We start from the raw sequence: 13,011 nt of genomic DNA on the forward strand, positions 1-13,011 counted from the left end.
AAAGAGCAAACTGATACATTGCTGGTAGAATGGAACATTACTCTAACCATTTTGGAAAGCAATTTGGAATTATGCTAAGAAAGTGACTGAAATGTCCATACCCTTTGAGTCAGGGATCTCAGTGTCAGGTATATACTCCAATGAGGCCAATGACAAAAAGAAAGATCCTACATATGCAAAAGTATGTTTTGTAGAAGCAAAGCATTAGAAACAAGGTAGTAGTAGTGGTAATGGTAGTAGTAGTAGTAGTAGTAGTAGTAGTAGTAGTATAGAATTAGAAAGTGGAAATAAAGAATTGAAAACACAGTAGCACTTTTTGTTGGGGATAAAGAAGTAGAGAGACAGTAGATGCCCACCAAGTGAGAAATGGTTAAACATACTGTAGAATATGAATGTAATGAATAGAATCTGTGATTCAAGAAATCATGAATATGCAAAATATAGAAAACACTGGAACTGATGCAAAATCAAGTACAACCAGGAAAACAATACCTATGACTAGGACAATGTAAATAGCAAGAACAATCCCCCCAAATCAAAACTGAATGACATGTAATTATAGCAACCAACTCTGGCCCCAAAGTCAAGATACAAGAATGCTCTTCCTTCCCCTTTTTTTTTTCCAGAGGTAGGAGACTATGGGAGTGGAACACTACCTAAAATTTCATATCTGGTTGACATATGGATAATGTTTGCTGAATTGTTTTTCCTCTTTTTGGTAAAGAATGGTGCTCTGGGAGACAGAAGAGAAGGGAGGGAATATATCGGTAAATTAAAGTGACATAAAATCAAAACATGTGCACATCAATTTTTAAAAAAAGAGATAATGATTTACAATTTCACTCTAGTTTAAAAAGGCATGTAAATATTAGTTAGACTTAAAGTACTTTATAACTACTAACCTTCTTTGGGCCATGTTTAATAAAATACTGAGCCAGTTCAAGGGTTGCAACAGCATCTTCTGTAGAATCATGGCCAACCCTGTCGGGGCACTGTATTTCCTTCCTAAAGGAAGTAAGAGTAAAAGACAGCTTATTAACTCAGGAATCACAGGCTAACACTTGGCATAAAAGGTCCATGTCTGCGTAGCTCTCTCCGGCTGATGTTTTTTCCTGTGTTTTCTGGCTGCATGTAGAATCTGTGATTCAGAAAAAACTAAAAGGGCCTACATCTACAGTGGGCATGTCAACAGATGCTGCTTGTCACAGTTTAGGGGCTGAAAATGGTGGGATTTTGAAATGTTTTGTCAACTTTGATACTTTTTTTCCCCCATCCAATTCAATCACAGTTTAGTTCCTTGTTGTCTACCCTACAGGGCTTCTCAAGAGGTGGGTATGACACTAAGCATAAGTCACAGAAAAGATAACACAAATTGAGAGGTGTATATTTCCAATTCATTACATGAAGCACATTGTACAGTGGACAAAACACCAGGGCTAGAGTCAGGAAGACTTTGGTTAAAATGCTGCCTCAGACACTTACGAGCTTTGTGACCTGGGCAAGTCACTTAACCTCTATAAGCCTCAGTTTCCTTATGGGTAAGATAGGGATAAAATTAGCACAAGGATTAAATGAGATAATATATGTTAAAGCACTTTACAAACCTTAAAGAGTTCTAAATTTGAGCAACAATCATGATTAGAGATATTCTGCCCTATTTGAACATGTCAATACAGGGAACTACTGTAGTGTAAAAGAACTCAAACTGTAATAAACTTACCCTAAAACAGCCTTGGCTAAGAACTTGAGCTTAAATCTTCGTCCCAAATTTCTGACAAAAAGCAACGAAGTGTCAATAACATTGGGATGTATCATCTGTAGAGGGAAAATAAAACCCCTTTTCAACTTTCTAAAACAATGGATAAATGGAGGGGTCAGGGAGGTGAGAAAGGTAGAGGAAAATAAGAGGATATAACAGAAAAATGGAGTCCCCATATAGGTACATACTTGTAAGGCTTGAAGGTCTGCATTTAAGGAATGGCCTACTAACACCGCATCTGGTGGGAGCAGCTTTTTTAACTTGGCCTGGACATCTCTGAGTTTTGTGGTCACAGGTTTAAGAATCTTCCGTGTGATACCTGAGAACCTTTCCATAAAAGCAAAAAGATGGAGGCTGTAAGAGTAGCTGGTTCCATTTCCCCAGCTCCAATCCTGAAATGTGTCCTAAGGAAAGCATTATTACCATAGGGACTGTACTTAGAAAGAGAAATGTAAGTCATTGCAGTCTAATTAAGAACAGTTAACAAGGCTGCTTTTGAAATTTTAACTGTTGTCTACTCTTACATATTGGATAGTCTTTTGAAACACTTGGCTCCCTTGCTTTCATGTTACTACATGGTTTCCATCCTACCTCTCTGACTAATCACATTTTCTTCACTGCTTTTGTTTTTTTTTCTTTCTATCCCCTAAATGCAGGGACCTCTCAAGGCTCTGTTCTTCGGCCTGCTATTCTCTACGTACAATCTCAGTCTTCATGATCCCTCCCATTTCCACAAGTACATCTTCAATGAACAAAACAACAAAAACGTTTCATTGTCCACTTTCTTTTTGAGAATGCTTTAATAATGACAAAATTAAGCACATTATGTGGCACATGCCTCAATATATTAATTCAGAATCTTTGAACAGAAACACAGACATGTATTGATCCTGGATATTTTTGGTGAATATTTGTTTTTTTCTAACTGACAGGCTAAGCTTTAAGATCAACTCAGCAATTGCATGCAATCTGATGAACTTCAAATTTCTAGAAAAGGAATCTTGTTAGATGGCACAGCCCCATTTAATGTGATCTAGTGTTAGAATGACTATTATGAGATCCCATGGCAAAGATGCTAGCAATTTCCCACTGGTCTAAGTTCATAAGAGATATAGGGAGAAAAGTGTAAGAATGTTACACATCTGAAAATGAGCCAAAGCACTTCTGGTAGAGAAATGTAACTGACATGGCGCAGTCCAAATTTCTTCCCTATGGACTTTTATATCCCAGCTAGCTAAATCATGCAACTCCACAAAAGCTCCAGGCCTCTTCCTATAAAAGTTTCCATCAATTTCAATCTGACCTGGGTTGGGAAAAGCTACAAGTCAATTTGCAGGTATTCACCTGGTGAGGTAGTTCAGAATCTTGTTGTCAGGTTTGACAAGTTCATCCATGACACAATGACCTTCTGCATCAACCAACGAGACTCGTGTGAGTTCATTCCCATTTGGTGTAAGGCACTGAAAAACCAAAGACACAGTCAGGCTGCTGTACCCATGTGGGCCACTGTTTCCTGCTTGTTTAAATATGATAACCTGTTCTACTTACTTTGTGGGTATCAAGGTAGGAAAAGTCAAATCAAGGAAGGGTTTCTGAAAATTACATTCATGAAAACGAGCATGACACAACTTCACTGTAAAGGCTATGTTAGAGAAAGAATAGGAAAAAGAAGAAGAGATGCTATCTCCCCACCAGAGAAAGCAGATGTCTGGTCTATAATGGGAACTGGGGACACACAAAGCCATATACAGAAGGGTCCAAGACTATTTTCTACTCTTCATTCTGTAGTTGTAAAAATGTCTTCTTGCAGTAATAACAGAACAATAATAGGCACTTGAGGTACTTTATAAAGCTATTTCTATTCAGGATTTGAACTCAGTTCTTCCTGATTCCAATGCCAGCACCCTATCTACAATACTGCCTCACTGGCAATTGTGTAAAGAGATCATAAAACAGAAAGCCCTCTGTCAAAAAGATAAAAAGAAATAAATATGGTTCTTGTGGTTATATGTAAATAATTCATGTGTCACAGAAATGATAGACAACTAATGTAACTTGTAGACTTAAGTCTGGGGGCGGCTAAGTGGTGCAGTGGATACAGCACCGGCCCTGCAGTCAGGAAGACCTGAGTTCAAATTCCTTCTCAGACCAGCATCCCACCTGCCCAGGCTCAAATTCCTTCTCAGACACTTACTAGCTGTGTGACCCTGGGCAAGTCACTTAACCCCAAGTGCCTCACCAAAAAAAACAAAACACAACAAAAAAAAAATACCCTTAAGTCTGCTGGAAACCAGCACCAAGGTGGTTTGTTTTTATTTTTTTTTAAGTATTAGCATTAGTAATAGCTTACAATAGCCCCATGAGGTAGGTAGTATAAATATTAATACCCTTACCTATAAAAAAGGGAAAATGAGGCTCTCAGACTTGCCCAGGGTCCTATAACTAGTAAGTGGTGGTGTCAGGACTCTGAGTCGGAAGATTTGAATTTAGGTCTAGTGCTTTTTACCATGCTGTGACCTTTGTGTTTCTGGTACCCAAGCCCCATAAACACAGATTTTGAAAACCCAATTCTTTGCATTAAACTTGAATTGATCAAAAACGCTATGTTTCACTCTACCATAAGTGAATTCCTGTCCTTGAGGATGGCAATATCTATTCTGAGCAGCCATTATAATAATGAGATTCATCTCATACCATTTCACAGTCTAGGCCAAAAAGGGGGCTGCTGTCGCTTACTGGACCAACACATTCAGTAGAAACAAAGTTTCTACAGTTAGCCAAACCTGGAGATGAACAAACAAACAAAAACTATGTTTATACAAAAAATGACAGAGATGATGATGTTCAATTGTCTAGAAGAGGCATATAGAATTTAGCAAGGACAACTGGATCCTGTATGCTACAACTGGTGTTACCCTTAGTGCTCTGAAAGGTCACTTTACATTTGTCCATTATGGCATTCTACCTGATTTCTCATCTGCAACATTTTGGTCACGAAAGCATCATATAAATCACTTACTCCTGGAATAAAATAAACAGTGGCTTCTGGGGAAAGTCTGTCCATCTTTTAAAAACACCAACAGAAAACATAAACATTCCCCCTTTATTTAAGAAACCACCGGCTAGCATACTTTCTCTGGCCATTGTCATTTGTCACCACAGTGAATTTTTATGCTAGTATTCACAGAAAAGGAATAGTCTATAAAAGCACTTCTTCCCAAAATAAAAGACTTAACACAGACTAAACAGGAACAGGAAAAAATGTTCAGGGTTTAACTTTGTTCCATGTCCATATGGACTTAGCTTTCATGATCCATTAAAGTACCACTATTACTGAGAAAAGAGAATGGGTAGAGATGGACAGTGGTTAAGAAGATCAAACACCAATGCTCTAGTTTTTTAAAATAACTTTCTTATTTTTATATATTTCTACTACCATGCCAATAGTAATCTCAACCAACCTTGGAGTGGAAAGTCAAATTTTTTCATCTCTTCTTTGGTCAACAGGCATCTAACCAAACCCACTTTTTCAAATCCATATTTCTGAATGATGGGATCATTTTGCAAGTCTGTGATGGCTTGTGGATTGGCAAGAGAGGATGATGACACTGAAACAAGTAGGTCCAGAGTTGATGTGTTAAAATGTGCTTTTAACAGAGCATTCCCAATGGCATTATCTCTGTTGGATAGCTTACTAGAGCTCTTTGAAAATAATTTTCTTATTACTCAACAATGATTTAGTGAAGCATTTAAGGTATGGCATATAGGGATAAAGCTACATCCAAGATTTCTTTGATATAGGGAACATCCTAATGAGAAAACTCCCTCTACTAATTCAAGTTGACACCTTCTCTGTAACTTATAGTCTTGGAGAGCTGTCCAGAGTACTGAGAAATTAAATTATTTGCTTATAGCCACAGAGGTGGTACATGTCAGGCATGAGGCTGGGACCCAGCACTTTCTGGATCTGAAGCCAGCTCTCCATCCACTACCAGAGGTATAAAACTCAAACAGAAATGGGTCCCGGTGGGCTACATGTTGACTTAGAAAAACCACAAGTTAACATTATCTACGCTATATTTTATTTTGTTAAAAATTTCCCCATTTCATTTGAATCTGGTTCTGGCAGCACTCATGAGCTGTGTGCCCACCTGGGCCATGACACTATACCACACTGTATCTAAATGCTACATGCAGATATACAACTAAGAAGGAGGCATAACTTTTTCTTTCATGGATCTAATATCTAGATGTGGAGACACTGGTCTGTTTACTTATTTATGTCTTAAGGGACAGAGATAAAAAGTGGTGTGATTTCAGAGGAGGGAAGCATCACTTCAGGCAGGGTGTTCAGGGAAGGTGTCAGGGAGGTAGTGAGACTTAAGCTGGGCCTTGAAGGACTGAGTGGAATTCACATGGGTGGAAAAGGAGGAGGAACACGGCATTCCAGGTAAGGAAAACAGTGTGCACAAAGGTGCAGAGGTAGGAATGCACTGGTAATACACCAATCTGATTAAAGCAGAACATCTGTGAAGGAGTAATAAAGCGACATAAGATTAGAAAAAGAATGTCGTGATAAGATCATAGAGAGCCCTGAACCCCAGACTTGGGAGTCTGATCTTTATCATGTAGGTAAGGGGGAACCATTTGAATTTCTGGAACACAGTAGTAACATGATCAAAATGGTATTTTCAGAAGATGAACACAGCATTAGTATACAGGACTGGTTTTGGTTTGGAGAGAAGAACATTTATAAGTGGGGAGAATATTTAGACCCATTATAATAAGTGCAGATACAAAGTGATAAGACTTGAACTAAGGCAAAGGCAGCAAAGGAAGAAGTATGATACAGAGAGGAGAGAGAAATAACAGGACCTAGTTATTAATCAGGCCTAGGGGTAAAGGAGGGGAGTAATTGTAAGGTTCTGAAGGCTCAGGCAACAGGAAGAAGGGTAGCAGTACCATGGACAAAAATAGACAAGTAGAAGGGGAAAGAGACTTGGGGATATTGAGAACTAAAAATAGATTATATGAGATTTAAAGAAATGAATGGGAAGTGAGGAAATGAACACAGACCATTCATTTAACACTGGCAGTAAAATAAAGGAGAGAAATAGGACAGTACCTAGGAGCAAACAAAACCAACGCAGTTAAAATTATAAGGGAAATATTTAATTGGGAGAAAAATCTTTGCAAAAAGATTTTCTGATAAAGGTCTCAGATCCAAGATATATAAGGAACTGAAAACTTATAAGAAAAAGAGTCATTCCTCAAGATATAACCGGTCAAAAAATATGAACGGGCAATTCTCAGAGAAGAAATATAATCTATCAACAACCACATGAAGAAATTCCCAATCACCAATAATTAGAGAAATATACAATTAAAACAACCCTGATACTCTGCCTCATACCTATCAGACTGGCACAGATGACCAAAAATGGAAAATGGCAGTTGTTTCACAAAAACAGGAATATGAATGCCTTGGTGGCAGGGCTATAAACTAGTCTAGCCAGTCTGAAAAGTAATTTGGAGCTACATCACTAAAGCCTATATATTCTTTGACCCAGCAATAACACTACTAGTTCTATACCCCAAAGAGATGAATTAAAGAGGAAAAGGATGCCTACATACAAAACTATAGCAATTCTCTTTGTTTTAGCAAGAACAGGAAGTTAAGAGGATGCCTATCAATTGGAAGAATCAATGAACAAATTATGGTATAGTCATGTAATGAAGTATTATCTCAATGTAATAAATGACGAAAGGGATGGATTTTCACAAAAACCTAGCAAGTCAAGTCAGGAAACTTTGTTTAGTATTTACTATTTTTCAGACACTGTAGTAAGCACTGAAGATAACAAAGAAGAATGAAAACAGTCTCTGCTCTCAAGAAGCTCACAATCTAACGGGGAAGACAACAGATAAACAACTTTGTCCAAACAAAAGATACGTAGGATAACTTGTGGTACTTCCAGAGGGAAGGGACTAACATTGAAAATGACTGGGAAGTTGGCTTCTGGCAGAAGATGAGACTTTAGATAGAGATTTGAAGGAAACCAAGGAAGCTAGGAGATAAAGATGAAGACGGAAACAGGGGTAGGGAAGAGGCAGTGAAACTGAACACAGCTGGAAGATGGGAATGTTTTCTGTAAGGAATTAGCAAGGAGGTCAGTGTCAATCAATCGATAAACATTTACTAAGCATTCAGTATGTGCCAGACAATGTACTAAGTATTGGGAATAAAAACAGAGGCAAAAGTCAGTCCCTGACCTCAAGGAGACAATAAGTAAACAACTATGTTGTTTACAACAAGCTATATACGGGTTACATAGAAAAGGCCTCTTGTAGAAGATGGGATTTTACCTGGGATGTAAAGGAAGCCAGGGAAACCATGAGGGAGATGAGAAGATAAAGAATTCCGGGCATGAAGAACACCTAAAGAAAATGCCTGGAGAGAAGAGATGGAGTGTCCTGTCTGTGGCCCTGTCAATGGACTGAAGAATACATCACGGAGTAAGGTATAAGACTATAACTGTAGGAAGGGGCTGGGTTATGAAGAGCTTTGAATGCCAAGCAGAGGATTTTATATTTGATACTGGATGTAAGAGGGAACCAATGGAGTTTACTGAGTAGGGCAGCGACATGGTTGGACACGGCTTTAGAAAAATCACTTAAAGTGGCTGAATGAAGGATGGATTGGAATGGAGAGAGACTTGAGACAGGTAGACTGACCAACAGATTATTGCAATAGTCAAGGTATGAGGTGATGAGAAGCTGCACATGTCATTGTACTGCAGAGTTTGTGGAGGTAAGGGGTAAGAAGACTGGAAAAGTAGGAAGGGCCAAGTTATGAAGGTCTTTAAAAGACAAAAGCATTTTATATTTGATCCTTAATGTAGTAGAGTCACTAAAGTTTACTGAGTAAGGGGGTGACATGGACAGACCAACATTTTAGAAGAACCACTTTGGCAGCTGAATGGAGGGTGGGGAGAGACTCAAAGCAGGAAAATCAACTAGAAGGCTACAACTGTATTAGTTATTATCATAGCACCTCAGGGGATGAAGGTCCACACTAGAGTGATGGCAGTGTCAGAAGAAAGAAACCCCCTTCTATGAGAGATGCCAGGAAGGTAGAATTGACAGTACATGGCAACAGATTAAATACTGGAGGTGAGAAAGAGAAGAGTTGAGGATGATACTTATGAAGACTTGTATGAACTGAACTAGAGTAAAGAGAACCAGGTTTCTTTCTTCAAAACCACTTTCTTCAATAATAATATTGTGAAGACAAACAACTTTGAAATAACTCCAATCAACGCAATGACCGATCATATGATTCCAGAGAACTAATGATGAAGCATGCTACCCATCTCCTGACAGAGAGGAGAGGGAATCACGTTGTACAATGAGACACACATTTTCAGATACAGACATTGCAGGGATTTATTGTGCTTAATTGTGAGTATTTGTTACAAAGGTTTTGCTATTTTTTTCTCAATTTTTTTTTTTTGGTGGGCAGGGGGAGGCAAAGAGTAGGAAGGGAGAGGAGAGCTAGGGAAACGGCGCCTCCAAAAAGAAAAAGTGGATCACTGAAGCATTTTCTTTTAATACACAAAAGTGGACAAAAGGAATCACAAACAAGCAGGGCAACTTTGAAAATGACACTGAATTTATTATATACTTAAAGAGAAAAACAAGCTATATTTAATAAACATTTAGTTTCATGTACAACACTCTCTATTCTATTATGTATATGGAAGTGCTCACTTTAGTTGATGCCTGTTAAGTTCAGAATTTTTTTTTTTAATGGGGGAAAAACAAACTATGAAAAGGTGTCAAAGCTCAACGTATAAACAAATAAACTAAAGTCAGATCATTAAAAAGTCAGTGGTTAGGAAGGCCAATTGTATGGAGAAAAACACTTTCGAGAAAGTGATCTGCAAATGATTGCGGGCAGAAGGAAAGATGCCAATGGAGAGGTCATAAAACAGAAGGAAGCTAACGGAGGCAACCAGGTCCCAGAGACAGCAGGAGGAGATTATTAGGTAAAATAGCATTTACAAATTGTTTGAAATGTTCTTAGTTCATAGAATTGTTCTCTTTCTATGTTTATGTTTAACACAAACATATTCATCACATCCTTCTGAATGAGCAAATCACTGACAAGATTTATATCTCTACCTTGCATGGCACTGGGTGTAGGCAGGATTCCTTCTTCCTCTTTATTTCCATTAGGCTGTTCCCCAATAATGTCTGCGAGAAAATTGGCTGATGGAACCGGCAAACGGAATCTCTGTACAAACAGTGAGTAAATAGGAACAGATTTTCACTACCACCCCTGAAAAGGTAATGAGATAATACCACCCAAATAAAATGTTTGTAAAAATTAGGCAGTTTTTAAACATCTAAATTCTTAGGTTCTCAGTATTCATGCATTCTTCCTTGGATCTGACTTATTTGGGGGCAGTTCAGTCTAACTGAGCCAGGAGTTCTGCTTAGCAACCTATGAGTATATTGATAAGGATCTGAGTATCAATTGTCTTAGTTTCAACTGAACAAACATTTATTAATATGTAACTAGGTGCCAGGCAGCATGCTAGGCACTGGGGTGACAAAAACAAAACAAGATGTAGTCTCTGGCCTCAAGGACACTTACAATAAAAGTGGGGACAGAATGATATAAGATAGATGACAATAAAGTCAAAGGAAAAGATTTAGAGAAAGTGTTCTAAGAAAACTGGAGGAAAAAAAGATCACTTCTCTCTGTAGGAAATCAGGGAAGAGGGCGAAATAGATGGCACCTAAACTAGGACAAGAAGGAGAGAGTAGGTTGTCAATAAGTGGAAATGAAGGGAGAAATGTCTACATTCTGGGCCAATGGAGGGGCAGAAAACAACATGGGCAAACTGGGAAATAGCTAGCAACAGAGTTTGGCCAGACCATTGAATGCATGAGAGGGTGAGGTAATATGAAAAACAAAAAGGCTTGAGTGATAAAGAGGCATCAGATTATGGAGAGTCTTAAAAAGCTAGCTCTACATTTTACATTCTATCCCTTAGGTAGCTGGGAGTCACTCAAGGTTTCTGAGCAGGGCAGTGAGGGACATGACCAGATACTTGTGCATCAGGAAAAGTATTTCACCAACTGTGTGATGGATGGGCAAGGGAAATGACTGAAGGCAGGAAGAACACTAAGAAGGTTACTACACAGCACAAAGGAGAGGTGATGAAGGCCTAAGCTGTGTTTTACTGGATTAACCAGGCTTTATCTCATGTGCATTTTGTTTACACATATAAAGATGTGTAAAAACTCCTTCTCCTTAAAGGAAGGCTTTAGTTTGGGATAGCAAGGCTTAGCATGAACTAGGAGTTTGGACAATCACCATTTAATTAGGTTCAGCCTTTTCACACAATAGTCCCAAAATAAATTGATTTTATTTAAAAAAATTTTTTATATTATTTTTAATTGACTTAGCTGTGCATGTACCGAAAATTTAAGTTCCTTTAGACCAGAGACTGTTTTGTTTTTGTCCCAAAATCAATTGATATATAATGATGGGAAAACCTCACACAATGTTTCAATGCAGGCTACATGTGGAGACAGCCCTTTTATAGAGTTTAAACACCTAAAATGTCACATACAGAGTGACCTGTGCAGTCCCTGGAATAGTAGTCTCTAGTAGGATTCTCCACAGCCAGGTGTCTGAAATAGAGAGGAAAGGGCAATACATGTATTTGCCTGCACCTAGGCAAATCACGCTATCTTTTCTCAGGCAGCTTCCAATTTCACCCATTCACATTCATTCATTCATTCACCCATCAAGTTAATTCCTAGAGTCCTGCACACTCTAAGCACAATGTTAGGTGAGTTGAGGTATACAAAGAAGTATGAGGCATTGTTCCTGCCTTCCCTGAGCTAATTATCTAATAATCTAATTAAAATGTTCCTTTATTTCTTTATTCCCCACTCCACCACACACCTTTTTTGCTTCTTTCTCACCTTTCAAATATTACTGACTCAAATTCCTTTCTCTTTATCACAAATTCTTAAACATTTCTTTGTCCTCAGACAGTCCAATAAAGGAAGAAGAGGGTCAACAAAAGCCACTAGGAACTCGTACTAGAGCAGAGTCTGGTGAACATAGCCTCATAAGCCACTCTGCATCTGTATGGGGCACTGCACTTTTCAATCTAGTATCTCATTTAATCCTCATCCTAGATAAATCAAGCTGGTGCTAGTGCTCCCATTTTACAAGAGAGGAAATGAGGAAGCTAAATGAGAAAGCAAGTCAGTGATACAGTCTCTCTCTAAGTCTAGCCCTGAGCTATCCAGACCTGGCCACTGGAACAGAATGGATTCTTCAGGACTGTAGGAAGAAAGGTACATTGTGAGACAGCGCATCAGGGACAAAGCAGGAAGGTTTGGTTTGGACTACTACACAGGAAGGCCTTCTCAACTTACATATCTGAATGCCTTTCGTAGGTGTTTGAACTGCAAATAGAACTTGTAGAAGAGCAGCTGACTCACTTCCTGAAGAACAATAACCACCACACCGTTCAGATGCGTTGGGTGAGAAAGATGGCACCAGCTGCTGAGAAATCAAAGCAACATACAGGCAACAGCCAAGACCCCAAAGTTAGCTTCAAATACACAGTGAGGAGGAGGCGTGCAGAAAAGCAATTAGCAAGAGCTAACAGATAGACCCTGGTGTCTCACATGGGTGATGAGGCCAGCTGTCACCACAGAGTTCAAATAAACATCAATGAGTTGTGCTGAATAGTCACAAGCCAAGCAATCTGGAAAAAGTGAAATTCTATGTATCAAATCCAATACTGTCCTGGCCTGGCACTTTAAACTGGAACCCAGCCTTCTTTTTAAAATGACTGTCTACGGGAGAATGGGGTTTCCTTTTCTATGCAGGGAGCAGACCCTCTGTCCTGCTTCCCTTCTATTGATGCAGTCCTCCCTTAAGTGGGAAAATACATGTGTGCTTGGAAGGGCCATCCTCCATGTCAATCAAAAAACTGCTCCACTGTTATTTTGCACATGCCAATAGAAAGATATATATATATGTATATATATATACATACACACACTGATGACAGCTTTACAACCATAGGCAAAACACATATATTACAAGGCATCCAACAGTCTCTTTGGTCATGTGAGTATAGCAGAATTCTCAACACACAATATAAAGTAGATTAGAGTTTGTGCCTACAAACAATGGCCACAACTCATTTTGTACC

The 13,011-nt window shown here is 38.7% G+C and overlaps 1 protein-coding gene across 3 annotated transcripts in view; it reads right to left on the bottom strand.

The window, feature by feature from the left end:
• The window catches only part of LOC114052185 (RNA exonuclease 5-like), a 34,745-nt gene that overhangs the window by 15,723 nt on the left and 6,011 nt on the right, over nucleotides 1-13,011 (bottom strand). Inside the window, exons 1-9 of one of the 3 annotated variants that reach the window (XM_027874662.1) lie at nucleotides 12,224-12,251; nucleotides 11,404-11,464; nucleotides 9,944-10,055; nucleotides 5,221-5,367; nucleotides 4,454-4,542; nucleotides 3,104-3,219; nucleotides 1,948-2,086; nucleotides 1,721-1,815; nucleotides 903-1,005 (exon numbers count right to left, since the gene is read on the bottom strand). In XM_027874662.1, coding sequence (XP_027730463.1) covers nucleotides 903-1,005; nucleotides 1,721-1,815; nucleotides 1,948-2,086; nucleotides 3,104-3,219; nucleotides 4,454-4,542; nucleotides 5,221-5,367; nucleotides 9,944-9,950 — 696 coding nt within the window. In that variant the 5' untranslated portion in view covers nucleotides 9,951-10,055; nucleotides 11,404-11,464; nucleotides 12,224-12,251. Of the gene's footprint in view, nucleotides 1-902; nucleotides 1,006-1,720; nucleotides 1,816-1,947; nucleotides 2,087-3,103; nucleotides 3,220-4,453; nucleotides 4,543-5,220; nucleotides 5,368-9,943; nucleotides 10,056-11,403; nucleotides 11,465-12,223; nucleotides 12,354-13,011 lie in introns of those variants that run through there. The other 2 variants (XM_027874661.1, XM_027874660.1) reach the window with 2 other exon arrangements.

This window comes from Vombatus ursinus, unplaced genomic scaffold, assembly GCF_900497805.2.
Source record: "Vombatus ursinus unplaced genomic scaffold, bare-nosed wombat genome assembly UNPS02014807.1, whole genome shotgun sequence".
NCBI classification, from domain to species: Eukaryota; Metazoa; Chordata; class Mammalia; order Diprotodontia; family Vombatidae; genus Vombatus; species Vombatus ursinus.